Consider the following 27,403-nt stretch of genomic DNA (forward strand, 5'->3'; position numbering starts at 1 on the left):
CTTCCACACTTCCAGAAGGGCAGAACTACAAAATCTATGCAGACAAATATTTCAACTGCATCCCATTGGTAGTTCAGCTCCTTTGTCGTGGAATTCATTACGTGGGAACAGCCAGACAGGTACGCCTACCCAACTGTAACCTTGCAGATGAGAAGAGCTTGAAGAAGAGTGGGAGAGGAAGCTTTGACTTCAGAGTTGAGGGGGAACCACAACATGAACTTTGGGACTACCATACCTGAACTTTGGGACTAAGTCTAAGTTCAGTTTTGTAAAAACATTTTTTCCTGTTTTCCTATATTTTTTATTAATAATTAACAATTCATAAAAAATATGACTGTTGTGTGATTATTATTCATGATATATACAGTTATGGGGCTACATAAGCAATCAGCTGTGCAAATGAACACTTAGTTGTTCTGTATATTTGTTCAGACAATGCAAGTACAAATACAGGATTTCTGCTGCCCTCCCTGACCACTGTTGTAATATTACAATGTGTCATTAAAAATTACTAAAATGTAAAAACTTTTTAAAAACTTTTTTTCTGCATTAGAGGCCTCCTACAACAACATCTGAAAGGAAAAAACATTGTTTTGCTCATTTATTTTAAAATTTGGCCTTCACAGGGTTAAAGGGATAGTTCACCCAAAACTGAACATTCTCTCATTATTAACTTTATCATCACCCTCATACCATCCCAGATGTGTATGACTTTCTCTCTTCTGCTGAACACAAACAAAATTTTTAGAAGAATATCTCAGCTATGTAGGTCCTTTCCATGTAAGTGAATGGTGCTCCAAAAAGCACATAAAGGCAGCATAAAAGTAATCCATAAGACTCCGGTGGTTAAATCCATGTCTTCTGAAGTGATCCAATCGGTTTTGTGAGAGAAAAGACCAAAATACAACTTATTTTTCACTGCACATCTTGACAGCAGTCTCCTTGGCAATCATGACTTCAAGCTCGAATACACTTCCTATAGTGCCATCTAGCACTCTGCACATGCGTCAAGCACTAGGAAGTGTAATCGAGCTTGAAATCATGATCGTGCCTAGAGACTGCAATGGCAAGATGTACAGTAACCAACTGGATCACTTCAGAAGACATAGATTAAACCACTGTAGTCTGATGGATTATGTTTATGCTGACTTTATCTACTTTTTGGAGCTTCAAAGTTTTTGTCACCATTCACTTGCATTGTATGGACCTACAGAGCTGACATATTCTTCTATAAATCTTAGTTTGTGTTCTGCAGAAGAAAAAAAGTCATACACATCTGGTATGGCATGAAGATGAGTAAATGGTGAGAGAATTTTCATTTTTGGGTGAACTATCATTTTAAAGATTTAAGTGAACATGAAGTGAATTTGAGATTATTTTGGTTCAAGCAGATTTTGCCATTTTTGCCATGCTCCCAGGTGCTACAGTATGCACTAAATTCTAAAATGAAAAGTGGGTAATTTGTCTTGAAATATTTCAGGTGTTTCTTAATTCTATCCATTCTCTAATCGAAGTGTTTCAAACAAAACATGTTTTTCTTGGGAATATTGTTTTAATTGGTTATCAATGTAAAGGTTTTTTCATTTGTCCTTAATATCACTTTCCATCCTTTTAATCTTCTATAATATCCCTTTTACTAACAAAAGCCATTTACCTTAATGATAACATCATCCTTCTTTTTTTTGTGGAAAAACAACAGTACTCACATCAGTAAGTAAGAGCATTGGATGTTTTTTTTCTGTAAATTATGTGTTGTTTTGTGGTATCAGCTAGTTGATTTGTCTCAATAAAATATTCCATTCTGTTTAAAATGATAAATTTATAGAGTATGAGTATTTCTGTAATAAAATCAGTATTGTTTAAACCATCATTTGAAATGATAAAACCTTTAGGTCTTTATTTCTTTTTATTATCACTGCAGAAATTTACATAGGCAGGCCAAAGTTCTCACAATTCAACTGGCAAAGGGTTTTATATTTAAAAGATATCAAAATGACTCTTTGATTGCAGCTTTATTGGTATGTTATTTTTCTTAATAATTAACTGTTAGAGTGATGTAGGTTAAGCATAGTAGTAAGCACACCATACTTGATGCTTTGGGTCTTCCGTGAACTTTTTTCTGGGCTGCATGTCTGGTTGCTGATTGGACTTTTGCTGCTCCTAAAGAATGAGAAAATCATCAACGATCTATCACCAGTGCCCCTCCTAATCATTAAAGTGATCAAGGTACAACAAGAAGTAGGATGAGGCCCAAGGATCGATAAATCTTCAGTTATCATGATAAAAATCATTGAATGTGTGCATGAAGGTGTAATATTATATTTACATATGAGGAAATACTTTGGTGTAATCATCAGTTTTCTGAGTGAACAATGCAATCATAATAACATTTAAACATTTTGAAAATACAGTGAATGAAAGAAAAAAAAAAACTTCTGCAAGCAAGTCCAGGGCTTCTGGACAGAGAAAGACAGAGAAAAATGTATGTGTGCATGTAACTCACAGCACTTGTAGAGTTTGTTGAGTCTGATGATGTCATTTTGACTCATTTGAGAAGCCTTGCCTAACTCAACATTGCTGTTGGGAATGGGAACCATAGTGGCGAGACCATTCTTGGAGAAGGCATATCTGATAAAGCAAAGGACATCGATGCAGTTAGAATACAATCTGGTTGACCTTACACAAGGAGTAACATTATCTCCCCTTAAACCGGTGTGAGCTCACTCACCTCTCGTACTGCATCACAGACTTGTAGTCATAGGGAGTTCCCTGGTTAAGGGTGTTGATTTTGTTGAAGTTGTACTTCATGTCTGATGAGGAAACAGAATATTTACTGGTCGTCCAATCGAGAAATCTAACAGGCTTTGAGATCTAATTTTGCATACTAAAACAACTTAAGCTGAAATTGCAACACGATATAAATGTATCCTTTTAATGGAAATGAGTCTGTGATTAAATATGTACCATCTCTGATGTTCTCCCAGACTACACGGATGTGGTTGTCACGGTCACTGCGGGTTTGCTCATGGTTGAAGCCAAGAGCGTGGAGCAACTCATGCTGCACAGTGCTGTGGTAAAGGCAGCCATTACGGGCCAGAGACACAGTCTGGACATTACCCTGACGACCAACGTATGAGTAACATCTGTAAGGCAAATAATACAATTTAAATGTCTGGCACTCAGATCATCTGAAAATCTAGTTTTAACTGTATTATACATTTCAATCTAATTCTTATTCTGATTGGAATTCTGCTTCTAACTCTGATTCTAGTTCTGATCATGATGATTGTGACTTGCTTATATTCCCATGATGCAAACCTTCATTCTGACTCTTGTATTCTAATTCAATGAGATGCTTTTTTCTAATTGTGGTTGTGATTTTTGTTTTGTTACGTACCCACTGCGGGACTCAATGCTGATGTAGTCTCTCTCATTGGTGCGACGAAAGAAGCGGATGCAGGAGCTTGAAGCAAAAGAGTTCAGACCACGCTGGATGATCTCCAGCTCACGAGAGGCTGAGAAGGCAAAGGGCAGAGGTTGTTATGGAAATGTTTACTTTGTTTCTTTGACTATTCTAAGAGTGCAGAGTCTGTCCTGCCCTTTAATCATTTTTGGTTCTGGATGAAAAGATCAATAATAATTATATTAGTGACGTACAGTAGTGGTTGGCAATGACGTAAGGTACATAAACATAGCCATCGCTGTACTTGGGCCAGAGGCAGCCATAGGAGGTGCAGGGATCTGCATTTTTCTCATTCACAGCAATGTCATCCATCAGTTCGGGCTCATCAGGTTCAGGAACTAACACAGAAATAAAAACACAGTTAAGTGTCACTTAATACATCCTCGAAATGCATGTTTATTTGGGACTTCTTAGTAAAATTAATATTGCAACATGGTAATTTCATGATATTGTTTTTTTTTTTTTTTTTAAAAAAAGTAAAACATAATCATGTTTACTATATGCTATTCTTGTGTCTGTGTGTAGCAGTGATGTATTGATGTATATTGGTGAGCATGTGGTGTGTACGTACTGATGCCTCTATTGGCTCTATGCAACAGTTCAGAAATAGACAGCTCAGCAGAAATGTCCTCAGCAACTAATATAAAAACACATCGATCCATTCATTAATATACCATTACTTCATCAATCAATTAATTGTGTAAAAACAATTAATTGTACATTTACATTTTATCATGTATAGTCTTAGGTGCAGGAGTATTTGACTTACCAGGCTGCATGTGAGGTATGCCAGAACACCACACACAACACAGTCATGGAAAAGAAATGTTAAAACATTAACTCTAATCAAACATTTTACATTCTTTATTATTATATTAATTTTACATTGATTTATAATCAGAGAAGTAAACAAATGCATACTGTATAAAGCAATGTTTTTACATATGTATTTCATTTATTGTAACCTACTGAGCATTTGTGTATGTATGTGTCTTACCATCTCCTCAGCTCTAACGGAGCAGACCAGCAGCAGGGCCAGAAGCCCAAAAGTCATCTTGGTCACAATCATCTCTGCTAAAAACCTGCAGAATGAACCAGGACACATCAGTTTGATTTGGGGCTGTTTAGTTTACAGCACCAAGTTCCAGTTCAGCACTTTTACCAATATATCAACATATAATGTCTGATAACACAATATTCTGTTTCTTATGATGACTAGATACATGAAATTAAATCTTGTAAAAATATTTTAAATAGAGTTTAGAATGTAGCAGTTTGAAAGAAAGGCCTAAAATGTGTGTTACTATGATAATATAGACTTATAAAGAGGATACTATGTTAAAACTGTATGTGTCCTTCCCCATCTCAGCTGAAACATAAAACCATGATATAATTTGATAAAAGACTTACTTTGAATAGATTTGTCAAGGGGGAACATACACGGTCTCTTACCTGTGATTTCCAAAGCCAGTGCAACTCTAGGGCTGTGACAGGGTTTTATACCCTGATGGGCACCTGTATCAGTACGATCTTTACAAATATGGCCAATAGTACATGCTGACATAAACAAAAAATGCTATCTTTGAAAAATACACAATGTATAAGCAGTAAGGCAAGTCTTTATCATGTTTAGATTTGTATAACCTTCTTTCAAAGAAAGCAGGTGTAAAATTCCCTTACTATGTGCGTTGCTTATAGGAAAACGTAATGCAAAACTTATATGAAACTATCAGAGCAGATGAACTACTTCCTCATTAAATTCTTAGGTTTTTAACCAGAAAATGACGGACACTTTGATTTATTTGTCTATTAGATCAGCACATCAGCTGATAAACCTTGTCATATTAACATTATAAAGCTTCATGTTTTTTGGGTGTGTGTGTGTGTGTTTTTTTTTTTTTTAAAGCCATTAGTTACGTTCTTCAGCTTGAATATGCACCTGGGCCGGCTTTCTAGTTAAAAAAGACAGCAACTTCTGTTCTGTTCTATTCTACTTGAAAGTCATTACAGTTATATTTCCAGCTGTCCAAGGAATGTTTATAATGTAAATAAAATGATGTCTCTCTTTGTGCAACTTTCTGCTAAACACTACAAAGTGTCTACTCAGATAGACCTTGTTTGAGAAAGGTCATGTTGCAGCAATTTAAAAACATGTTTTATATGCTTTAAGTGACTGTCCAATTCTTCCTCATTCAGCTTTAAAGTTTTTTAGTTTGTTTGTTTGTCTTTACATATATATATATATATATATGTAACAAATTTAATATAAAAAGAATGACCCGTACATTTATGGTATTTACTTTTGGTCACCTGAATAGTGTTCTATGGACATTGTTTTTTGCTATTTTGCCTCAGTGAGACAAACTGAATATTTATTTAGCAGCTCTTCCTGCCTGCTCAACTGTTTCTTCTAAATCAGTCAAGTATATTCTTTGCTCTGTCACAATTGCTGCAAATGAAGTTGAGGTCTCTGCCACCTGCATATTTAATTTCAGCTCATATCCATGTTTGATGTCCCACACACACATTAGCAAAAATGTGCTTTCAATTAAAGTTAACATTACGATTCAGCATGTACATCTATGGTAAATGTAATATTTAGGCTTATCTAAAGTTTGATCATGGGCAGGTTTGGGGATTAACAGAATACATGTAACGGGATTACGTATTTAAAATACAAAATATAAGTAACTGTATTCCACTACAGTTACAATTTAAATCATTGGTAATTAGAATACAGTTACATTCAAAATGTATTTTGATTACTGAAGAGATTACTTTGCATTTTATTGTCATTTGTTTCATTTAATATTTAGTCCTTTCAGATGGAAAACATTTATACATATAAATGATGCGATCCAAAGTGCATTTGAACAGAGGTGAAACACTTTCTTATGATGTGTTACATTCATACGAGCAGACAGAGAAGTAAGTTTGAAGTAAGTTTGGAGCAGAAGAAATAGAAATAAACCTTGTGTAAATTGTCAGCTTTACGCTAAGCTAAAATGCTATTTCTAGCCATTTTACATGCACGTTACCAGGCACGATCATATTTTTTTATCAAAAAAATTCATGTTGGATCATAATTTCTTTTTTCTAGTAAGACCTTTGATATTAGGGCAAAAATCATATTCTTGATAATCATTTTTGCATTGTTTTCCTGTAAAAATATCTAAAAATCCTTAAAACAATCAACTGACAGAGGGTTTGATATTCTCTTTGATTGAATCTTTATTGGTGTGTTATTTAGCATATTACATAACTGACAGAGTTATGTAGGTTAAGCACAGTAAACACCATCGATGACACTTTGGATCTTCAGTGAACTTCTTTTTTCTCAGCTGCATGTCTGAGTGGGGAATGCAATTCTTCTTCTCCTTAAGGATGAGAAAAATCATGAAGGTTCAGTTTACAATGTAACTTGAAAAAGTAAAACACAAAGTGATCAAGAAGATGTGCAATCATTAATAGTATGAAAGACAAAACTTTACAAAGGAATACACACAGTAAATCCTTGGTTATCATGATTAAAACAATGACATGTAAAAAGTGTACATAAGGGTTTGCTGCACTTTTGTGTATTATTTCTTCACAGATTTGCTGAATGGACAAGGTAGCTATTGCAATGATGATGTGAGCATTCTTTACCATTTGTCTTCTCTGCCTCCCTGAAATTAATGAGCTAAAACTATCCCAGCTCAGGTATGTTTCATTTTAACTATTGTAGAAAACAATTAAAAAGATTTGGGACAAAGACATAGCTCATCTCTGAAGGGATGAAAGCTGTTCAGATAACTGTAGCTCAGAAATTACTTCCATGTTCTATAACACTGAAGACTATGGAGCTCTTTGTTTCTTTTACTGTAATAGAATCAATGTTCAATGTCACCATTAAAGGGATAGTTCACACAAAAATAAAAATTCTGTCATCATTTACTCACACTCATGTAGTTCAGAACCCGTATGACTTTCTTCTGTGGAACACATTTTGAAGCATGTTGAAACTGCTGTTTCTCATACAATGAAAGTGAATGGTGACAGAGGTTGTCAGTCACTTACACTCTGCCTAACATCTTTCATGTTTCATGGAATTAAGAAAGTCATATGGTTTTGGAATGACATGAGGATGAGTAAAAATGACAAAATTTAGATTACACTGTGGCACAGTGGAAGCATGCTGGGTCTCAAACCCAGAGAAACAAAACTTGTGAAGAAAAAAGCATCAAAAACTGAATGCTGCAATGTGAATGAAAGGCTTTTTACTTTTGAGGCTTTGGCTATCACCTAAATGTTTTGAAGAACTATTCAAATCCAACAACCCTAAGGCAAATTCAGGCAGTAATGTGTATATTTTAGCCTTCAAATGTTTCTGAAATTCAATTGAAGAAAAACATTTTTCAACCTTGTACTTGTCTGCTGTGAGAGACTAAAACTAATGTGTGTGTGTTGTGTCACTCACAGCACTGGTAGAGCCTGTTGATTCTGATGATGTCATTCTGGCTCATCTCAGTAGCCGTGCCTAGCGGAGCATTGTTGTCAGGAATGGGAATCATAGTGGGATAGCCATTCTTGGAGAAAGCATATCTGACAGAGCAAAGGACATTAGACTACAATCTGGTACACCTTAAACACAGAGAAAGCCAGTGTGAGCTCACTCACCTCTCGTACTGCATCACAGAGTTGTAGTCATAGGGAGTTCCCTGGTTTAGGGTGTTGATTTTGTTGAAGTTGTACTTCATGTCTGATGAGGAAACAATTATTTACTTGGAGAAAATGTTTTGGCTTTGAGAGTTTATTTTGTGTACCAAAGAATTGAACAAAACAAATTAAATAATCTGATTTTGCGACACGACTGTATAGAAATGTATTCAGTAACACTTTACATGAATGTTTTCTTTGTAAAGGGTTTAAATAGGGGTTCATAAATGAGTAATAAGTAATTTACAAATGCATTATAAATCATCAATATGCAGGTATAAAAAGGGTGACTTTCATGCAATACTTGCCAAATAATACTTAAACTTACTTGATATAAATGCTTAATAAATACACTTATTTATACTTATATTAATCAAAAACATAAAATGCCCTAATTCATGATTTATGTCACAAATTTATGTATTTTAGTGAGATTCAAAAGATGGATTATTAAATTTTTTCTACAGTCTACTGTAATGTCTTGACTCACTTGTGTTGTCACTTTCCTTGTCATGCTGATGTTAAAAGAATGGTGCTACTCTGAGTAGTGTCCCAATTTACCTAGTCCTAGTTATCTTAAGTCCTCTGCAAAAACACACTTTAGGTCTTAAAAACTCATTCTTATCATACAGTATATCATATTATAAAGCCTCATTACCTTTAACCCATAGAGAATTTTACTTACATAGGGTTATAATTTTGGCAACTCTTTTAAACAAATTCTATATATGTGTCCACTTTACATTAACGTACATTTTCATAGGTTTTTAATGTTGAATAAGTGTTATAAAGCATTTATAACATGTGAGGTAAAATGGCTCACTATTTGGCAGGTTTTGCTTTAAAGTTGCCTTCTGAATGCATGTTGTTATAACTGCATATCAGTTATTTGTAATGCATTTATAAATGACTTATTAGTTTTTAGTTTTTTTATATAAATTTATAAATCCTTAACAAAGGGAACATTAATGTAAAGTGTATCCATGTATTCTTTTTTTAACCAAAAAAAGTCTGTTATTGAACATGTACCATCTTGGATGTTCTCCCAGATGACTTGGATGTGGTTGTCACGGTCACTGCGGGTTTGCTCATGGTTGAAGCCAAGAGCGTGGATCAGCTCATGCTGCACAGTGCTGTGGTAAGTGCAACCACCACGTTGCAGAGATACAGTCTGAGCATTACCCTGGCGACCAACATATGAGTAACATCTGTAACACAAGTATTAAAATGAACATTTCTTACTCATTATCCCAGATCACTCAGAATCTTGATCTACTTTTGATTGCATCTTACATTTTAACTCAAATTCTCATTCTGATTGGAATTCCTCTCAGGATTGGATTCTATTTCTGAGCTTGATGACTGTGACTTTGACTTGCTCACAGTCCCATGATACTAATGTAAACCTCCATTCTGACTTGCACAATCTTGTCTTGATTCTAATAGGTTTTGGCTATTTTACGTACCCACTGCGGGATTCAATGCTGATGTAGTCTCTCTCATTGGTGCGGGGGAAGAAGCGGATACAGGTGCTGTAAGAGAAAGAGTCCAGACCACGGCGGATGACATCCAACTCATAGGAGGCTGAGAGGGCAAAGGGCAGAGGTTGATATGCATGTCTTTCACACTCACATGACTTTGCATTGGCTGCATGCAATAAACAAATCTTAGCAGCATAGACACTGTTCTTTCATGACTTCAGCAAGAGTGCAGAACGTGACCTGCTTTTGTTTTCTTAGGATATTGAGTGAGAACATAATAAATACTATTAGTGACTTACAGTAGTGGTTGGCGATGACGTAAGGTACATATACATAGCCATCGCTGTACTTGGGCCAGAGGCAGTTGTAGGAGGTGCAGGGATCAGCATTTTTCTCATTCACAGCAATGTCATCCAACAGCTTGGGCTCATCAGGCTTAGGAACTAAAATATCACAATTAACTGTCACTATCTAAATACATCCACATTACATATGCATTAGGCTTTTTTGGTTTGTGTGTAACTACTTATGTAAATTGGTGAGCAGGTGGTGTGTACTTACTGATGCCTCTATTGGCTCTATGCAACAGTTCAGAAACAGACAGCTCAGCAGAAGTGTCCTTCTCAACTATTTAATATATATATTTAAAAAAAATCGACACATTCATTAATGAACTATTACTTCATCAATCAATTAATCATGTGTAAACTATAAATCTTTGCAAATCTTTTTAATCTCAAAGCCCTATACATTATCATGTACAGTCTTAGGTGCAAGAGTATTTGACTTACTAGGCTGCATGTGAGGTACGCCAGAACACCACACACAAAACAGACATTGAAACAAATATTAAAACATTTACTTTAATCAAACTCTTCATTTTAACATTAATTAATAATAGAGAAGTGAAATCAATGTTTTTGCATGTATCATTTGCAAACTACTGGTGTGTGTGTGTGTGTGTGTGTGTGTGTGTGTGTGTGTGTGTGTGTGTGTGTTTGTGTGTGTGGGTGTGTGTGTGTGTGTGTGTGTGTGGGTGGGTGTGTGTGGGTGGGTGTGTTTGGTGGTTTACGAGGACATTTTTTAAGTTATAAACTGGTCATTACAAGGGTATTATGCTATAAATGTGGTTTATGAGGACATTTCTAGTGTCCCCATAATTTAAATAGCTTAAAAAACATACTAAACGATGTTTTATTGAAAATGTAAGAATGCAGAAATGTTTTTGTTAGGGTTAGGTTTAGGGTTAGGGTTAGGGGATAGAATCTATAGTTCACAGAGTATAAAAATAACTATGTCTGAGTCCTCATAAAGATAGCCGCAGCAACATGTGTGTGTGTGTGTGTGTGTTTACCTTCCCTTCAGCTGTAACCAGCAGCAGGGCCAATAGGCCAAAAGTCATCTTGGTCACAAACATGGCAGCCAAAGACCTGCAGACAGAACAAGGGCACGGCAATTTAGTCAGAATGCCTTAAACCATGGCCAAAATCAACCCCCTTACCAATGCTTTCCTACATATAATGTCAACAGAGTCAGTTTCTTATGGTAAGACACAGTATATAGATAAGGACGTTTTCTAAGACATGTTAAAGTAGGTTAACGATGTAAAAACCAAGGTCTGAATTTAAATACATAGACATAATAAGCATGCATTACATATGAAGTAGATAAATACCAAAACTTATATAACTTCTGATGTATGCCACTCTAATACTATAGTCTATATTATACTATAGTACTTTGATACTCTACTGTGATACACAAAATAGGACAGAGGCAGTTTTCTGGTCTCCATTTTCAACTTAAAATACAACTATTCTTACCTCAGTCCTCCAAGACTAGTGCAATAATCGGACCAAAAGAGGGTTTTATATCCTGATGTGAGTCGGTCTCAATTTGATCTTTACAAATATGGGCAAAACCACACGCTGACATAGTCGAAAATGTTACAATTTGTTTAACCTTGCTTAAAAGTGAGCAGGTGTAAAATTCCCTCACTCTGCATTGCTTCATACAGCAAGAGCACGTGTCAGACACAACTCTCAGCATCAGAACTGATGGATGAACATCTGCTTAAAAACCTTTTAGTACAAACCAGTACTAGTTTTAGCATAATCTATGTTATGATTTTATTTTTGTCCATCAAGAAAAGTGTAATCTTTGCCAATACAAAATATTTTACAGTTAATTTTTTTAGTTACTTGTACCCCCATTTTCTTTTCTTTTCTTTTTTCTTTTTCTTTTTTTTTTTTTTCTAAACGTTTTTACTCTATTGGTTGTTGTGTTTTTTAAAAGTCAGTACTCAGGACCCCCAAGTTACACAAATATAGATTACAATGTCTGATTAAAAATCTTATGAATCTTAATGTGTTTGCAGCAGTATTGCACAGATCTCTTAAAAAAAAAAAAAAATAGAAAAAGCCCACAGCTACAGTACTGTTGAAAGTTAATTAAGATTATTATAATCTAAATATTATATTTCTAGAAATATTTTATTAACCCTAGAATGCATGGCCAAAAAAACCTACACGAATGCATAAAGAGGATCAAAATTACCCCTGTTGGTTTCAATGGATTTCTTCCAAGAAAAGGCATCCTGTTAGTATCTTTATTTTCCAGAATTTAAGAATTTAAGAATTAGATAATTCACAATGATTTGAATCTTTAATTCATGTTTATTTGTTCACTTTAATGTTTTAAAATTAAAAGATAAAATGTTGTATTCTTTAAAATAATTGCAACTTTTCCCGAACTGACTATATCTGAGCTATTATCACAAACACATTCTAATAATGCAGACAGATTTTTCCTCTGGAATGTTCTAAACCTCATCTGCTTCTCAATAAAACACCAAACAACTACTCTACAATACTTTGTCACAATGACAGCCATCTTCAGCACAACCTGGCAGTGTTTCCCAAAAGCATTGTAAACTTAAGTTGATCATAGAGATCATTGGCACCAATGGTTTCTAAGATCTACTTAGGCTTACAATGCTTTTGGGAAATGCAGACCTGGTCTGTAGTCTGGATTATCATCATCTGAGTACTCTGATTTTGAATTCAAAGCCTCCTCTGCTGTATATGCAAGCATATTTGGCTAATAGTTAACTTGCTAATAGTTTGCTTGCTAGCTGATTTAGAATATTTGAATGTCTATGCTTCAAAATCTGTTATATATTTAAAAAAAAAAATAAAAATAAATAAATAAATAAATAATAATAAAAAATAAAAACAAAACGCTATTTCCAGACCAAACTTTCCAATTTTCTCAAATGTGTTAGCTGCCTAAGTATTTGCTCTAGTAGTTTGCTAGCTAGCTGATTTAAAATATTAAAATATATCTGTCATAAATTGTAAAAAGTTGAAAAAACGTATTAAAAGATACCATGTGTAGTTAAAATTCCATAGGAAATGCATATGGGTTGTTTTGAACCCCTTTATTCAGTCTTGGGGTAGTGATAGAAAATCTTTTTTTTTTTTTTTAAACTATGACCAAGAAATATGAAAATGACATTGATGAGGGTCACAAACAAGACTTCTGAGGCTTTCATTAAAGATCTAGGAAATAAATATACTGTATTTATTTATAATGATAAAAAAAGAAGATTTTTCTTACAGGCATTTATTTTGATAATGCACAGCTAAATCTGCAAAAGGTGATCTGCTTAATCTTTGTTTGTGAAAGGTCATGCTGTGTAGCCATTAGCTTCTTTTACAACATGTTAACTGAACAAGTATGTGCTCAGTACTGAATTGTACCAATTTGATTCCACTATATCAGTATTTATTTATTTATTGGCCTTTTAATGACAGAGTTAGAGGAGAGGGGACAGGAAATGACAAGGAAGAAGAGTGGGAATGGGAGCGGGAAAGGACCTCACGAGCTGAGATTCAAACTCAGTTCACCCGCGATACATCAGCACCACCTCATGAGTGCAACCCGCTGGCTATGGATCTGACACTAAATCAATATTTTGGCTTGGTGTTGCCATTTTAGAGATGGAGACCATGCTGGATGATCTCCAGTTCATGGGAGTGTGGGAGAGCTAAGGGCAGATGTTGCTATGGATAAGTGGATCAGTTCACACTCACTTGACTTTGCTTGGTTTCTAAAATGCAACAAACTGATCTACAGTGCAGAGTCTGGCCAACTCTTTGTTCAGAGCTCTGAGTGAGAACATACTGTACATCATTATATTAGTGATATACTGTAGTGTAGTGTATTACTATTTTCAGCTGCCTGTGGTCAAGTGTCAAGTGTCTGTCATCAAGTCTGAGGTAAGAGGCTTGAGTCGTATCTGAATTTACATGGTTTATTTTGACCAACTTCTTTCAAAATCCCAGAATTTTGGCCTCTAGGTTTTAGGGTCTTACTACTAAATAAGAAATTATCAAATCATGTTGATCTTTTTTATGTAGTCATATGATTTATGATATGAAAATCTATTTATAAACCAGAACAACTATTGTCTGATTACAGAGCAACAAAGAATGTACATGCCACATACTATGAGGACTTGAGCAATTACCAAGTACTATATTCAAAAGCTACCTGTTTTCAATATCAGTAGCCAATAGGCCATGACCATGAAAGCATATCTGTTTAAAACACACACACACACACACACACACACACACACAGTCTTGTGTAACCCTCTTTGATGAGGAACAGGTGTGAATTTCCCCGTCGCAGTATGGTGGTTTCACATGCACAGAAATCAGTAACAAGAGTCTTTACATTTTATGACTCCTGACATACTGAACTTAATCAACCATTAGTGATTTGCTTAGATGTTATAGTTTAGTTATCCAGAGCAGTACCGGTCCAAGCTTTCTGGGGGCCCATTGCAAACCTTTGTGTGGGTCCCCCGTCAGTGTATTCGTAACCCCCAAAATTATCCCCCCACCTCTTAAGCCTTTCTCGTAGAGCAGTTTCGCTGTAAACAAAAAATTAATTACTTCATTCATTGCTTTGAATTCATTACTTTTTATACTGACAATAGGTCAACCATATATAAGGTGCAAAATTTCAATAAATTAATGGAAAAAGGAACAAAAGGCCAGTCTGCATGGTCAGTTGGCTGGGCACTTGCTAGCTGTACATTATTATACTTGTGCTTGCTTTAGCTAGCTGTACATTACCAGGTTCTGCGCTGGTGCTGCTGGTCTTACTGATGAACTTGAGAATTGTCCCTGAGGGCAGATAAAAAAAACAAATTTGATTATATAGTTTTATATATTAATGGTATGAAAGACAAAACTATACAAAGGAAAACACACAGTAAATGTAATATTTAGGCTTATCTAAAGTTTGATTGACCCGCTCCCTTCGCATGAAAATCGGTCTACAGGCTTTAATAGGCAACCAAGGAAGTCCAGGAAGGGCTCATTTTTTAAGCTGCGTTACAAGCCGTTCTCACATTGGCAAAAAAAAAAAAAAAAAAGGCGAATATTACATGAAAATTGTTACATATTGCACCTTTAAAGGAGCACTGAGTAATTTTTTGAAGTATGTCAAAGTGACTTACATTGGCTTACACTGACACCTAGTGGACTCATTTAAACACAGTAGTTTTTAGTTACCAATGCCACTGAGAAAATTTATAATGCACAGTAAACCAGGATTCATTTAATCCATGAATGAAAGTGTCCAGTAACAGGACAGTTACTGAGATTAAGTGAGTAATATTCAGCTGGTCATGTGACGCTAACATGGCTGCCCCCATGAGGCGCCCCTGCTCCATGTAGAATAAAAGAGCTCTTCGTCTCACATGAGTGGTCACGAGTTTATAGATATGTTTCAAAATTACTATTCATTTAGAAGGAAACATTTTTAAATGAGGAAAAAGATGACTGAGTGAACCTTGAATACATAACCAGCCTACAAACTCACAAAGCACATTGCGGTCTTTGCTTACGACAAGGCTGGAGCAGTTGTGCAAGTCCAATGCAGATGGATGAGAAACAAGCGAGTAAAAGATCACGATATTTCAACATATTGAATCACAATACACTAAATAAAAAGAAAACAGAACAACTACTTGTGCTGTACATCCCAAGATACCTCAGAAAATACCATTAAAAATATGAATAAACTCATGTAAGTATGTAGGCGTGAAATGCCTCGAATACAACTGCAAATTTGCTGTTATTCTTCCTTCTTTGAAATATACAAATTTAAACCAGGCTGTAACCAAAGTTTGTTGTTGTTTTTTATTACATTATATATTCGGGTCATTGACAATGCCCACTATCCCGGATGAGCTATGTCTGGAATCTGTTCATACTTGCATGCATATCTAAAGAAAGTACTGTTTTCACTGTCCGAGAAGTGCATCCTTCATCAAATACAGTGATACTCTGACAGTACGCAATTACAAACGCAGCTAGTGATTCAATATGAAATGTTGTTTCTTTTCGACACAAGCTTCAAAGCTTCGGTGTCGAACGTCACCTCACAACTAGCAGGGGCGTAGCAATCATTTCAAAAGTGAGGGGGACAGAATGATTAGCAAAAGGCGAACATAAATATATAAGATATATTTTTAATGTTTTTTATTTAATTAATACATGATCGACCAGTGAATTTTAACTTGTGCACTTACATATTTAGACATTTGCTGTATGAAAGACACAGTGTAAGCATATTTGCCCTGTGAAAAAGTGCTGGGGGATGAACTTTGATTTTACTGAAAGTGAGGGGGACATGTGGACTGCCTTTTTTTTTTTTTTTACTTTGTGTTTTGTTTACTCTAGGTAATGAGGCAAGGCCACTGTTTTTTTAATGTCCATTTGCTTTAGGTAATTTATATCACAATGTTTTTTTTTTTTTTTTTTGGGCCTTTGGCCACCCAAAGCCATTGCTCCAATTTTCCTATTCAAAATAATTTAAAACTCCTCTTAAAAACTGTGTTATCTCTCTTTGGTTTGATAGCTGGAACGGGAATCCTCTCAAAACCTATTATTGTGCCCTTATCCCCTAGACTGGGCATAATAAATGAGAGCTCATCCTACTGTGCTCATTTTGGTTGCTTTGGCATCTTTTCTGGTGAGCATGGACACTTTTTAAATATCCAGGTTTGGAAATTGGAAGTAAACTACAGTATAACAGGGTAAACTTGTACAGTGGTAAATAAAAAAAAATTAAAAAAAATCTCATATCTCTAAATGACTACATGTAAATGTAAATGGGAGACCACAGTAAAGATAATTTTTGTTTACCCTTTTGCTCCAACAGTAAAAGAAAAAAATCTACTATTACACTTTCACAGCTTTCCAGAAGAAGAAAAACATTTCAGTAGTTCGTATGTTAATGTAATCTTGTGTTAAAGCAGTAAACGTATTTGGCTTGCTGTCTGTATACTGGAGGGCTCGGAGTTTGAGACTTGACTCGATTCCTGATTGGTTGGGCTCACGGTATGAGAACAGGGAAGGCGAAAATGAGAGTTGGCTCATGCTGCATTCCAAAGGGAGGGCTCACACTGCGATTCAAATGGGAGACTGTACTAAGAGAGAGGGGTTTAACTCACAGCGTTTGAACGGGTAAGCCCAGCAAGCAATCGAACTGGGAAAATGAGCACGAGAGTTGATCAAGTTGCATTCGAAAGGGAGGGCTCACACTGCGATTCGAACGGGAGAATGCTCTATAGAGAGGAGAGCTCACTGCATTCGAACGGGTAAGCCCAGCAAGCAATCAAACCAGTGCCACTCTGTGTCTGAAACAGAAAGCCGAACGATAGCCTCGGAGGGGATAGCCCATGATACGAGGATGTGGATGAGTTTGCGCGGCATTTGATAGAGAAGACTATGCTGCGATTCAAACAGGAGGACTTCTAATTTAAATATACAGGTGCATCTCAATAAATTAGAATGTCGTGGAAAAGTTCATTTATTTCAGTAATTCAACTCAAACTGTGAAACTCGTGTATTAAATAAATTCAATGCACACAGACTGAAGTAGTTTAAGTCTTTGGTTCTTTTAATTGTGATGATTTTGGCTCACATTTAACAAAAACCCATAGAAAAATTCACTATCTCAAAAAATTAGAATACATCATAAGACCAATAAAAAAAACATTTTTAGTGAATTGTTGGCCTTCTGGAAAGTATGTTCATTTACTGTATATGTACTCAATACTTGGTAGGGGCTCCTTTTGCTTTAATTACTGCCTCAATTCGGCGTGGCATGGAGGTGATCAGTTTGTGGCACTGCTGAGGTGGTATGGAAGCCCAGGTTTCTTTGACAGTGGCCTTCAGCTCATCTGCATTTTTTGGTCTCTTGTTTCTCATTTTCCTCTTGACAATACCCCATAGATTCTCTATGGGGTTCAGGTCTGGTGAGTTTGCTGGCCAGTCAAGCACACCAACACCATGGTCATTTAAATAACTTTTGGTGCTTTTGGCAGTGTGGGCAGGTGCCAAATCCTGCTGGAAAATGAAATCAGCATCTTTAAAAAGCTGGTCAGCAGAAGGAAGCATGAAGTGCTCCAAAATTTCTTGGTAAACGGGTGCAGTGACTTTGGTTTTCAAAAAACACAATGGACCAACACCAGCAGATGACATTGCACCCCAAATCATCACAGACTGTGGAAACTTAACACTGGACTTCAAGCAACTTGGGCTATGAGCTTCTCCACCCTTCCTCCAGACTCTAGGACCTTGGTTTCCAAATGAAATACAAAACTTGCTCTCATCTGAAAAGAGGACTTTGGAACACTGGGCAACAGTCCAGTTCTTCTTCTCCTTAGCCCAGGTAAGACGCCTCTGACATTGTCTGTGGTTCAGAAGTGGCTTAACAAGAGGAATACGACAACTGTAGCCAAATTCCTTGACATGTCTGTGTGTGGTGGCTCTTGATGCCTTGACCCCAGCCTCAGTCCATTCCTTGTGAAGTTCACCCAAATTCTTGAATCGATTTTTCTTGACAATCCTCATAAGGCTGCGGTTCTCTCGGTTGGTTGTGCATCTTTTTCTTCCACACTTTTTCCTTCCACTCAACTTTCTGTTAACATGCTTGGATACAGCACTCTGTGAACAGCCAGCTTCTTTGGCAATGGATGTTTGTGGCTTACCCTCCTTGTGAAGTGTGTCAATGATTGTCTTCTGGACAACTGTCAGATCAGCAGTCTTCCCCATGATTGTGTAGCCTAGTGAACCAAACTGAGAGACCATTTTGAAGGCTCAGGAAACCTTTGCAGGTGTTTTGAGTTGATTAGCTGAATGGCATGTCACCGTAATCTAATTTGTTGAGATAGTGAATTGGTGGGTTTTTGTAAAATGTGAGCCAAAATCATCACAATTAAAAGAACCAAAGACTTAAACTACTTCAGTCTGTGTGCATTGAATTTATTTAATACACGAGTTTCACAATTTGAGTTGAATTACTGAAATAAATGAACTTTTCCATGACATTCTAATTTATTGAGATGCACCTGTATATTCACATACATTTGCACGCACACGTACATACACATGCACATACATGTGCACACGCGCCCACGCACACACATGCACGCATACCTGAGCCTATACGTATGTGTGCACACATGCGCGTGTGTATGTAGAATGTATCGACACGTGGCGGGTGGTGACGTGAGTGATGGTGACAGCTGGTACTGATAAGGAATTTAGCTGATTAGTGATTGATGAGCTTTCCTGATGTGGAAACGATTGGATCTGATGTAGGTGTGTTATACGTCTGAGGACCAACGACGAGACATTGAATTTGTTGTTCTGATAAACCTTTTTGGGCAGCGGTGGTTGCTGTGCCGATATGGAATGGATGACTGGAGTAATATTTTGCCAGATCCAGAGGGGACTTTATGTGGGAATGTCTGTAAGCGAGAAATGAAGCGAGAGATTGGTAAGGTTGGATGGGGGAGGGCAAATTGAAAGTGTAAATCGAATGCCCCTTTTTAAATTGATTGTTTTGCTTTGTTTAATGAAGAGTTTGATTGTTTCGTTATCTATAATTTGCAGATCTGAGAAGGTGAGATGGATTTTGGGATCGAATTGAGTGTTGACAGTGATTTCTGAGCAGCGCAGAAAGCTAGAATGAACTTAGCGTCAAGCGTGCGGGCTGTGTTTAATGAATGGTAACCTAGGCGGAGGGTTGTTAAGCATTTTGTTAAAATGTCGATGGTTAGAGGCATTCTGGTGTCTGGGCATGCAGGTTGGGATTTTTTAATTCCTTTAATCAGCAGAGAAATTTGGGGATTATTGATTGCTGGGCCTAACTTGCCGAATATTAATTTGTGGAAGGAATGTACACTGCTCAGATAGCCTTTGATGGTACCTGGTTGAATGCCTTTCAATTGATTTAGGAATGAAGTAAAAGATGAAATGGATAGAAAGGAAAAATTGCAGCTTATAGGTTTGGTGAAATTGTTTGAAGCTTTTCCAGGCTGTTGAGTAGGTTTGGAGAGTTCTCAGTGAGACTGATCGAATTATGGAGTCAAGTGATGCGGTGAGAAGTTGTTTGAGGGGATGGTCTATAAGAATCTCAGCTCCGAACAGGGAGGTACTGGGATCGGAGTCGAGTCTGCCTCTGGAGCTAATGCTCTGAATTTCTGAAAGAAAAAGCAGGAAAGTGAGTCAGTAATTTGGTTCTTTGATCCTGGTATGTGTCTAGCAGAGATTATGAATTGGTTACAGGCTGAAATCCAAATTAGAAGTCTTAGAAACGGCATGATTTCGGGGGCACGAGAACGGCCCTTGTTGATGCAATGAACTATAGCCTGATTATCGCAGTGGACTATGCTACTTTTTGAAGTCCATTCATTTCCCTACAGAAAGGCTGTGACCATGATGGGGTATAATTTGAACAGGCTGGAGAGCTCGGGGGGTCAGGTGGAGGCGAACCAGTGACCTTGGTAAAATCTCCCAAAGCCTACGAACAGAGGAGCAGCATCGGTGAAAAGTTGGATGTCTTCAGGGAATGAGAGGCAGTCCTCGTAAAAGAAGGTAAGTCTGTTGCATTGTTAAAGGAATGTTAACCATAGCTGGAGGTCGGCACGGCAGTATGGGTTTAGGGTTATTGTATCATTTAATGCAGCGACAGATGAGGCGAGAGTGAGGAGGTGCTAGATGAAGGGGTGGCCCTGTGGAATGATGCGCATGGCGAAATTGAGATGCCCGAGGAGGAAGAGGAGCTCTCGTTTAGAGCAGCTTTTGTTAGATAGGAGGTTGGACATAATTATGATTATCCTGTCGATTTTCTCTTTGGCAGGGAGGCTTGAAAGACGTCTGTATCGAGAATGATACCTAGGAATTTGGTGGATGAGGAGGGACTCGCTGTTTTCTCATGGGAAATTGGAATTCCTAAATTGGCAAAAAGTTTCTGGACGGTACAGAGGTGGGCAGCGGGAGGGGCGTCGGAGGGCGAGATGAAGAGGAAATCATCTAGTAGGTGAATTAAGTGGGGAACGGAGTAGTTATTTTACAGGATCCAGCAGATAGCTTCAGATAATAAGTCAAAAATCTTGGGGCTGCTTTTACATCCAAATGTGAGGCAGACGGAAAAATAATAATTATCTTGCCAGATGCCAGAAATCAGGACGGATGGGCATTATTTTAAATGTTGAAGTGATGTCGACTTTAGCTAGCCAGGCTCCCTTTCTGACATTTTTTATAATTTGGATGGCTCGGTCGAATAAATCTGTTAATGCTTGAGTATTGGGATTTGTATGGGGCCGAAAGGTCGATGATGATGCATTTTTTGCCTGAGAATTTTCTAGTCACTACCACTATAGGGCTGATGCGGAAGGTTTTGAAAGGAAGGCTTCGAACGTGCCAATCATAAAACCTGATTTTAGCTCTTTATGGATTAGTTCATCCACCACTTCGGGTTCAGCTAGCATGGATTGCAAATCATTGCAATTAACGCTAGTGGATGGCAAGCTTTCTAGCCCGGGGTTGAAGCCAGATTTTAAACCATTCAGGAGGTAGTTTGTAAATTGGGCGTCGAGATGGTTTGCAAGTTCTTCAGCAAGAGAAGAAATATTGACAGGAGTGCTGAGATATTTTTTAAGATTTTTATTTTTGAAAGGTTTTGATACAGGGCAAATAGGGCGGGCATGCGCGCCACTGCAATGGGAACAGACATGAAGGAAATGACAGCGTTGCCTAGGGTAACCAAACTCATTGAAGTTGTTGCAAACTTGTCTGCCGGTTGAAACTCTTACTACCTTTCCTCTGAAATCGCGATCTGGTTGATCGAGGGGAGGGTTGTTGGAGGGGTGTGTTACGTAGCTAGTAGAGTTTTTGGATCTTTGGGCTGACCGGGTGGAAGGTTAGTATTTATGAGAGGGCATATTTCAGTTTGATGGTCTGATGATCTACATACTGCGCAGGAAATGCTGCGGCAGCCCAGGAAACCTCTGTTATGGAGATCTAAGTCGAGGGCTCCCCAGTATGGCACTGGTTCCACTGTGCGACTTGAATAGCACATTTGGCAGAGAACATTTTATGGTAGGTGCAGAAATGACTGCCGCCGAAAGAGAGAGCTCTGCAATGATCGCCATGTAATAATTTAGCTCACGTTGTCTGTGTGGAAACACAGAACAAATAACTTCTGTATAATATCTGAACAAAATACAGAATTCTGCCAAGGTGAGCGTTCGAGTGGTTGACATTTTTGTGTTTTTTAGTGTTACTGAAAAGTCGCGCAATCTAAAATGTATTACAGCTCATTGGTGGGGTAGAGAGAGAGGACAGCAGAAAGGTCTATATCTGCACCTGACAAAATCTGGAGTCCGGAGATTATTGGAAACTTGCGGAGGTTCCATGGCTGCGGCATTTGGGGGAATAGCTAGAGGCATAACTGTATGGAGGGTGAAAGTAGAGGGGCGGGCAGACTCCTGCGACAGGGTGCCTGGTGGTTGGGAGTGAAGTGAGCGGAGGCTGGAATGGGAGAGAAAGGAGAGGCGGTGTCTTGCTAGGCACTTGGCCTGACAACGACGCCACACTGGCTGAAGGCCTTTTACAGGATGGAAGTTTGATGAGGGAGAAATGGCCTGTACCTGAAACCCCAGAGGGTTGTGAGCGGTCAGAGTGTTTGCGAGCTGGAGCGTCGCGTCTGGAGGAACTGGTAGAAGGTAAGGATTCAGCTATCACATTTTCATGGATTTTAGAGGTAGATGGAATGTCAAGTTGGGAAGAGACATATAAATCATATAATTGGATTTTCCTTAGCCTGCGAGAGAAGTGGATGTTAGAAGCGGCTAGAGCTTGGCAAAGTTTATTAACTGTCCATTTTGAAATGACAGGTATAGTTGGGTGGTCGGCAGAGGTTGAAGGTCTGAGTGATCTGGACGGCGGAGGAGAGGGCTGATTCCGAAGTTTTGGAGTGTGGGTTGCTGAGTGAGAAGCTCTGCGTCCTCGGCTTGGAGCAGCCGGATCGATGACAGCATTGGACAAAGAAGTGTCTTTGCCGGAATCGTATGGTTGTGATAAAGCAATGATGGGAGAGTTGAAGAGTTCCTCGTCTGAGGGAAAGAGATCCAGTTCAGACATTTTGCTGGCTTGAGGGTGGGACCCACTTGTCAGAAGAGTTGTCACAGGAAGCAGGTAAGCAGTGGCTTATATACTCCTGCTCGCTGGCCTGCTCGCTGGCTGGCTCTGAGAAAGAGACCAAATGTTCTGTGATTGTCTCAGCAGCAGCATCAGAAACCTCATCACAGCTGTGGTAAGTCATTTTTTATATTCCAGGGTAATATAATACAAAGTATGATGATATTAATTTACACTAAATAAAAAAAAATAGCAAATATAAAGAAGTTTGCTAGAATTACGCATCTAAATAAGGCGGAAACACATCATCACAATCTGTGAAAAGGGTCCATTGTTCTCTTTTCTGACTGGCAGTTTTTTCATGTGTGTCTGGGAAAGTGTCTGATTATCGAGTTCAGCATTGAAGCGTTTAGACATGCACCTACTTTTAAGGCTAGGATTTGCTTTGTAAGGTGTATTTATACTTGATTGCTGACTCCTATGAAATATCTGTTTCAAAATCTGCTCGAAAGAAAGAAATACGAGATGTGGTGCAAGCTATGTTGGTTGAACAATACATTTTACAATCTGTCCAAAATCATGAGCTTTAGCAACCCTGAGTGGAGACATCGTAAATGAAAATGTTGGCAGGCGCAGAGGCTAAAGCCAGTTCAATTCCTTTGGATGACTCTGTACTTTGCTCACTTGTTGGTTTGGGTACAGAAGATGTAAGATGGCCATTCAGCTGAAACAGTTGGATTTGGAGATTAAGTGTCAGGAGAAGGCCATTCAGCTTCTGCATTTTAGTTTATTGCCCGTAATTGGACGCATTCACTAATAAATTATTCAATCATGGCTAACTGGGAATAGTGCATTTCTACAATGACATTGGTGAAAATGAGAACTTTTGCTCTTGCATAATGCAACTTCTTGAGCCTTAAATACATATGAGAAACATTGATCTTATTCTTTCTGATCTACTGCTTGCTAGTTTACCAGAGGTGATCATTAAGGTTAGCCCAGGTGTACTCAAAATAGAATGAAATTAAAATGAATAGCATGAGGACATATTAAAAAACAGAGCCTGGTAAGCAGATGTAGTTTAAATGATACATTTCAAATCTGTAAGGCATTCAGCTATTGAGTATAATTAAAGTCTTGTGTATGGTGAATATTTTAATTTATATAGGTTTTAGTTTGTTGTCACAAAGTCGATGCTGCAAGCTTTTCTGGAAAGTGTGATATTGATCCGTCTATTGAGAACATTACACAGGTAATGTGGTTATTATGGTGTACTTTGTTATACTGTATTCACCTACTATTGATAAACTAAGTGTTTCTTTGCTAGGCATAAGTCATCTTGACCTATTGATTTTAACATCAAGAAGAAAACCACTAATGTTGATTGTGTTCACCAGCTTTAATATTGCAAAAGGATTATCAGCAAAAAAGTAAAAAAACAAAAACAAAATCAGTTTGTTTAACAACAATATCTGAATATTAACTGCATAAAATCAAACAAAGGCGAATGTCACAGAACCCATCAATCATGGAGGTGTTATATTTTAGCAAAATCTCATTTTAAAGAAGATTCGGAGTTCACGTGATTTGCTCCTGTTTGTTGTTTAGACAAAAGCTTCTGTTACTCATACATTATGGGACATATCATCTTTACAGTTTATGCACTGAGAGTGTACTAGATTGAATATGTTATTTTGACATTGTGTTGTGCAAAGAAAAAGCATAAAATGAAAACTAGATCAAAAAAGAAAATAGATGGTGACTGTGAACGGTGTCATCAAACAGATTATTCATATGGCTTGGCATCACATTGCTCAACCTGAGAAAAAATAAAAAGCAATGAATATTTCAGAAAAGACACAATTTTGTTGTGTTAAGAATTACAATAATTAAAATCCCTGCTGAAAAGACCAGCATATCTTGGAGTGATGCTGTGCTCTTTTGCCCATAAGGCTGCTTGACTGTAAGACAACCAGCTTAACTAGAAATACCACGGCAGTTGAACAGCCTCACCAGTTAAGTTTTTCTGGCCAATAGCATTTGTATGTTGGCCCACCAGCCAACCAGCCGGATGATGAAATTCATGGTGGTCTATGGTGGTGTTTTCAGCAGAGAAAAACAAATGCTGTGCTGCTGCTGTTTAAATGAAAGGAGAGGTTTACGTACTGCAGTAGAGTTTATTAATACGTGTGATGTCATTGGGGCTCATCCTTCGAGCTTCACCAATCACAACATTTTGATCAGGAATGGGAATGATGGTTGGCTTATTGTTCTTGGTGAATGCGTACCTGAAACCACACAATAGTAAACAAATGGTCGATGGTTGTTTTTCTTCATCCAAAGAATATTTTGGACTAAACCACAAAAAAACTTTGCCTTGAATAGTGCATCACAGAGTTGTAGTCATATGGAGTACCCAGGTTGTTGGTTTTTCTTTTTTCAAAATTGTGCTCTTTTCCTGTTACAGAGCATAGGAAAGTTTTAAAGAAAGTGAAATGGGTAAATAAAAGGTAAATCTAGACTTCAAGGCATGCAATAAATGTGCTTGAATGTAAAACATAAAAGAAAATTATGCTTCTGTTATATAACAAAATATGAAGCATGCCTCAGAAAACTCTTTATTACTGTGATTCACTCTGGCCTATCAAGGTACAGAGATTTTTTAAACTCTCCCTTCCTCTGGAAGGTTTAAAACATAACAGCAAATTTGAACATAATTCTCAGAGGAAATTTAAACAAGGTGTACCATGTATGATGTTCTCATAAATAATCTTGACGTGGCCATCACGGTCGCTGCGGTTCTGTTCATGATGGAACCCGAGAGCATGAATCAGCTCATGCTGAACAATACTAAAATGGACACACCCAGCACGAGCCAGAGATACAACCTGCTCTCCACCTTGGCGGCCCAGATATGAAAAGCAACTGCGCATCACACAAAATGCAAACACATCAGGTATCAGGTTTTACTTTAATGTGAAAGTAAAGCACAATCATTATATTTACATAATAACTGCTGAATGTAGCTATTTAGGGAGAAAGAAACCCTAAACCCAGAGATTTACCCAGACTTAGACATTATGTGGATATAGTCGCTCTGTCCTCGATGAGGCATGAATTGAATGCAGGTTGACTCCTCAAAAGACTTTAAGCCTTTTTCAATCACGCCTTTTTCCTCAGGAGCTATATGGAAGCAATAGATTATTGAACAGAACATGTACAGTCAGGAGGTCAAATTAAAATTAGTGAAGTAAGAGTTGTCACTTACAGTACTGGTTGGAGATTATATATGGCACATAGACTTTTCCATTTCTGTCTCTCTTCCATTTGCACCCATGAGCTGTGCATGGATCTGCATTCTGTAACCCTGTTGCTACAGCGATGTCTCCAAATATGATCACGGCCCCATCTAGTCCCTGTCCTGTATGGGATAGTAACCAGCAATAATCAACAGGCTGATTTTGGGAATTAAATATAAATATGAAGAGGCATGAGGAATTTGAAACGCAAGACAATAGCTGTGGTAATACTGTAGTCCTGATTAAGGTTAATCAATATACATTTTTCATTTTGATACACATTTGTATCCATAATTACCTGCATGTTTGTTGGCCTCTATTATAGCTGACACTGGCTTATCTCGTTCAATGCTGTTATCTGAGATCAGTAAACCATAAAAAAACATTAAAAAATAAAATAAATATCATCAATAGTTGTAGAACTGACAACTAAAATTCATCTTACCAGTTTCCTCAGAGATCTTTTTAAAGATATCCTGTTTAGGATTTTGAAGACATTAGAAGTCTACAAAACTACAAAATATCTAAAAAATTTCATTTTCAGGTATTGTTGATATGTCTGTTCTTACCTTAACATAACGACTCTGAGCCGGACCAAAGCTCAGCAGAAGAGAGACAACCACCACCAACAGGTACATTATGAGAATCTGTTCTCAGTCAAACAGAGCTGAGCGTTATATACTCTTTTGAGAGCTGCTAACTTCCTTTTATGAGAAGTAACCCAGCCTTCATGAATCCAGTTCTGAATGCTTTGGACACAAAGAAAGTATTACGACATGTAGAGCTTCCGGTTTTCGAAGAAAAAGCAGACAGAAAACAGTCAGTCTGGAGATGGATGGATACAAGCATTTAAGCTTTTAGTTATACAGCACTAGTTAGGTTATACCCAAATCTCATGATTTTTCCTTTGCTCTGAAATACTGTGTACATATCTGACTTACAACATTAATG

At 37.4% G+C, this 27,403-nt stretch overlaps 3 protein-coding genes across 4 annotated transcripts; all 3 read right to left on the reverse strand.

The window, feature by feature from the left end:
- Window positions 1-1,887: 1,887 nt before the first annotated feature.
- Window positions 1,888-4,922, reverse strand: LOC127454959 (low choriolytic enzyme-like). The gene is made up of 9 exons (XM_051722496.1): window positions 4,904-4,922; window positions 4,433-4,545; window positions 4,035-4,100; window positions 3,658-3,801; window positions 3,398-3,515; window positions 2,965-3,143; window positions 2,729-2,810; window positions 2,504-2,628; window positions 1,888-2,160 (listed from the first exon to the last, which is right to left on the reverse strand). Coding segments are annotated over exons 2-9 (816 nt in total). The 5' UTR covers window positions 4,533-4,545; window positions 4,904-4,922; the 3' UTR covers window positions 1,888-2,158.
- Window positions 4,923-7,914: 2,992 nt separating this feature from the next.
- LOC127454970 (low choriolytic enzyme-like) lies at window positions 7,915-11,074 on the reverse strand. Its single transcript, XM_051722500.1, has 8 exons — window positions 10,997-11,074; window positions 10,434-10,437; window positions 10,204-10,269; window positions 9,942-10,085; window positions 9,628-9,745; window positions 9,191-9,369; window positions 8,123-8,204; window positions 7,915-8,047 (listed from the first exon to the last, which is right to left on the reverse strand). Exons 1-8 carry the CDS (start codon window positions 11,057-11,059, stop codon window positions 7,915-7,917), a joined length of 789 nt encoding a protein of 262 aa, XP_051578460.1. The 5' UTR covers window positions 11,060-11,074.
- Window positions 11,075-24,515: 13,441 nt separating this feature from the next.
- On the reverse strand, window positions 24,516-27,135 carry LOC127455578 (hatching enzyme 1.2-like). 2 transcript variants are annotated; one of them, XM_051723600.1, is made up of 9 exons: window positions 27,022-27,135; window positions 26,898-26,928; window positions 26,751-26,810; window positions 26,422-26,574; window positions 26,219-26,336; window positions 25,900-26,078; window positions 25,530-25,611; window positions 25,320-25,441; window positions 24,516-24,972 (listed from the first exon to the last, which is right to left on the reverse strand). In XM_051723600.1, exons 1-9 carry the CDS (start codon window positions 27,088-27,090, stop codon window positions 24,968-24,970), a joined length of 819 nt encoding a protein of 272 aa, XP_051579560.1. In that variant the 5' UTR covers window positions 27,091-27,135; the 3' UTR covers window positions 24,516-24,967. The 2 variants fall into 2 exon arrangements, with proteins under 2 accessions (XP_051579560.1, XP_051579553.1); XM_051723593.1 differs by lacking the exon at window positions 24,516-24,972 and having other exon boundaries at window positions 25,312-25,441.
- Between the last annotated feature and the right edge of the window lie 268 nt (window positions 27,136-27,403).

Source organism: Myxocyprinus asiaticus, chromosome 2 (assembly GCF_019703515.2).
Source record: "Myxocyprinus asiaticus isolate MX2 ecotype Aquarium Trade chromosome 2, UBuf_Myxa_2, whole genome shotgun sequence".
In the NCBI taxonomy this organism is placed as follows: domain Eukaryota; kingdom Metazoa; phylum Chordata; class Actinopteri; order Cypriniformes; family Catostomidae; genus Myxocyprinus; species Myxocyprinus asiaticus.

Excerpts from the sequence above, each read along its gene's own strand:
- LOC127454959 (XM_051722496.1), bottom strand. The coding sequence starts at position 4,532 with ATGATTGTGACCAAGATGACTTTTGGGCTTCTGGCCCTGCTGCTGGTC. Across the intron at positions 3,516-3,657 it reads CGTCATTGCCAACCACTACT|CCTCTCGTGAGCTGGAGATC; the intron begins GTACGTCACTAA and ends TTGCCTTCTCAG. Across the intron at positions 2,629-2,728 it reads TCTGTGATGCAGTACGAGAG|ATATGCCTTCTCCAAGAATG; the intron begins GTGAGTGAGCTC and ends TTGCTTTATCAG.
- LOC127454970 (XM_051722500.1), bottom strand. The coding sequence starts at position 11,059 with ATGTTTGTGACCAAGATGACTTTTGGCCTATTGGCCCTGCTGCTGGTT. Across the intron at positions 8,205-9,190 it reads CTGGGAGAACATCCAAGATG|ACATGAAGTACAACTTCAAC; the intron begins GTACATGTTCAA and ends TTTCCTCATCAG. Across the intron at positions 8,048-8,122 it reads TCTGTGATGCAGTACGAGAG|ATATGCTTTCTCCAAGAATG; the intron begins GTGAGTGAGCTC and ends TTGCTCTGTCAG.
- LOC127455578 (XM_051723593.1), bottom strand. The coding sequence starts at position 27,090 with ATGTACCTGTTGGTGGTGGTTGTCTCTCTTCTGCTGAGCTTTGGTCCG. Across the intron at positions 26,575-26,750 it reads AGAGGCCAACAAACATGCAG|GACAGGGACTAGATGGGGCC; the intron begins GTAATTATGGAT and ends TATCCCATACAG. Across the intron at positions 26,337-26,421 it reads TATAATCTCCAACCAGTACT|CTCCTGAGGAAAAAGGCGTG; the intron begins GTAAGTGACAAC and ends GCTTCCATATAG.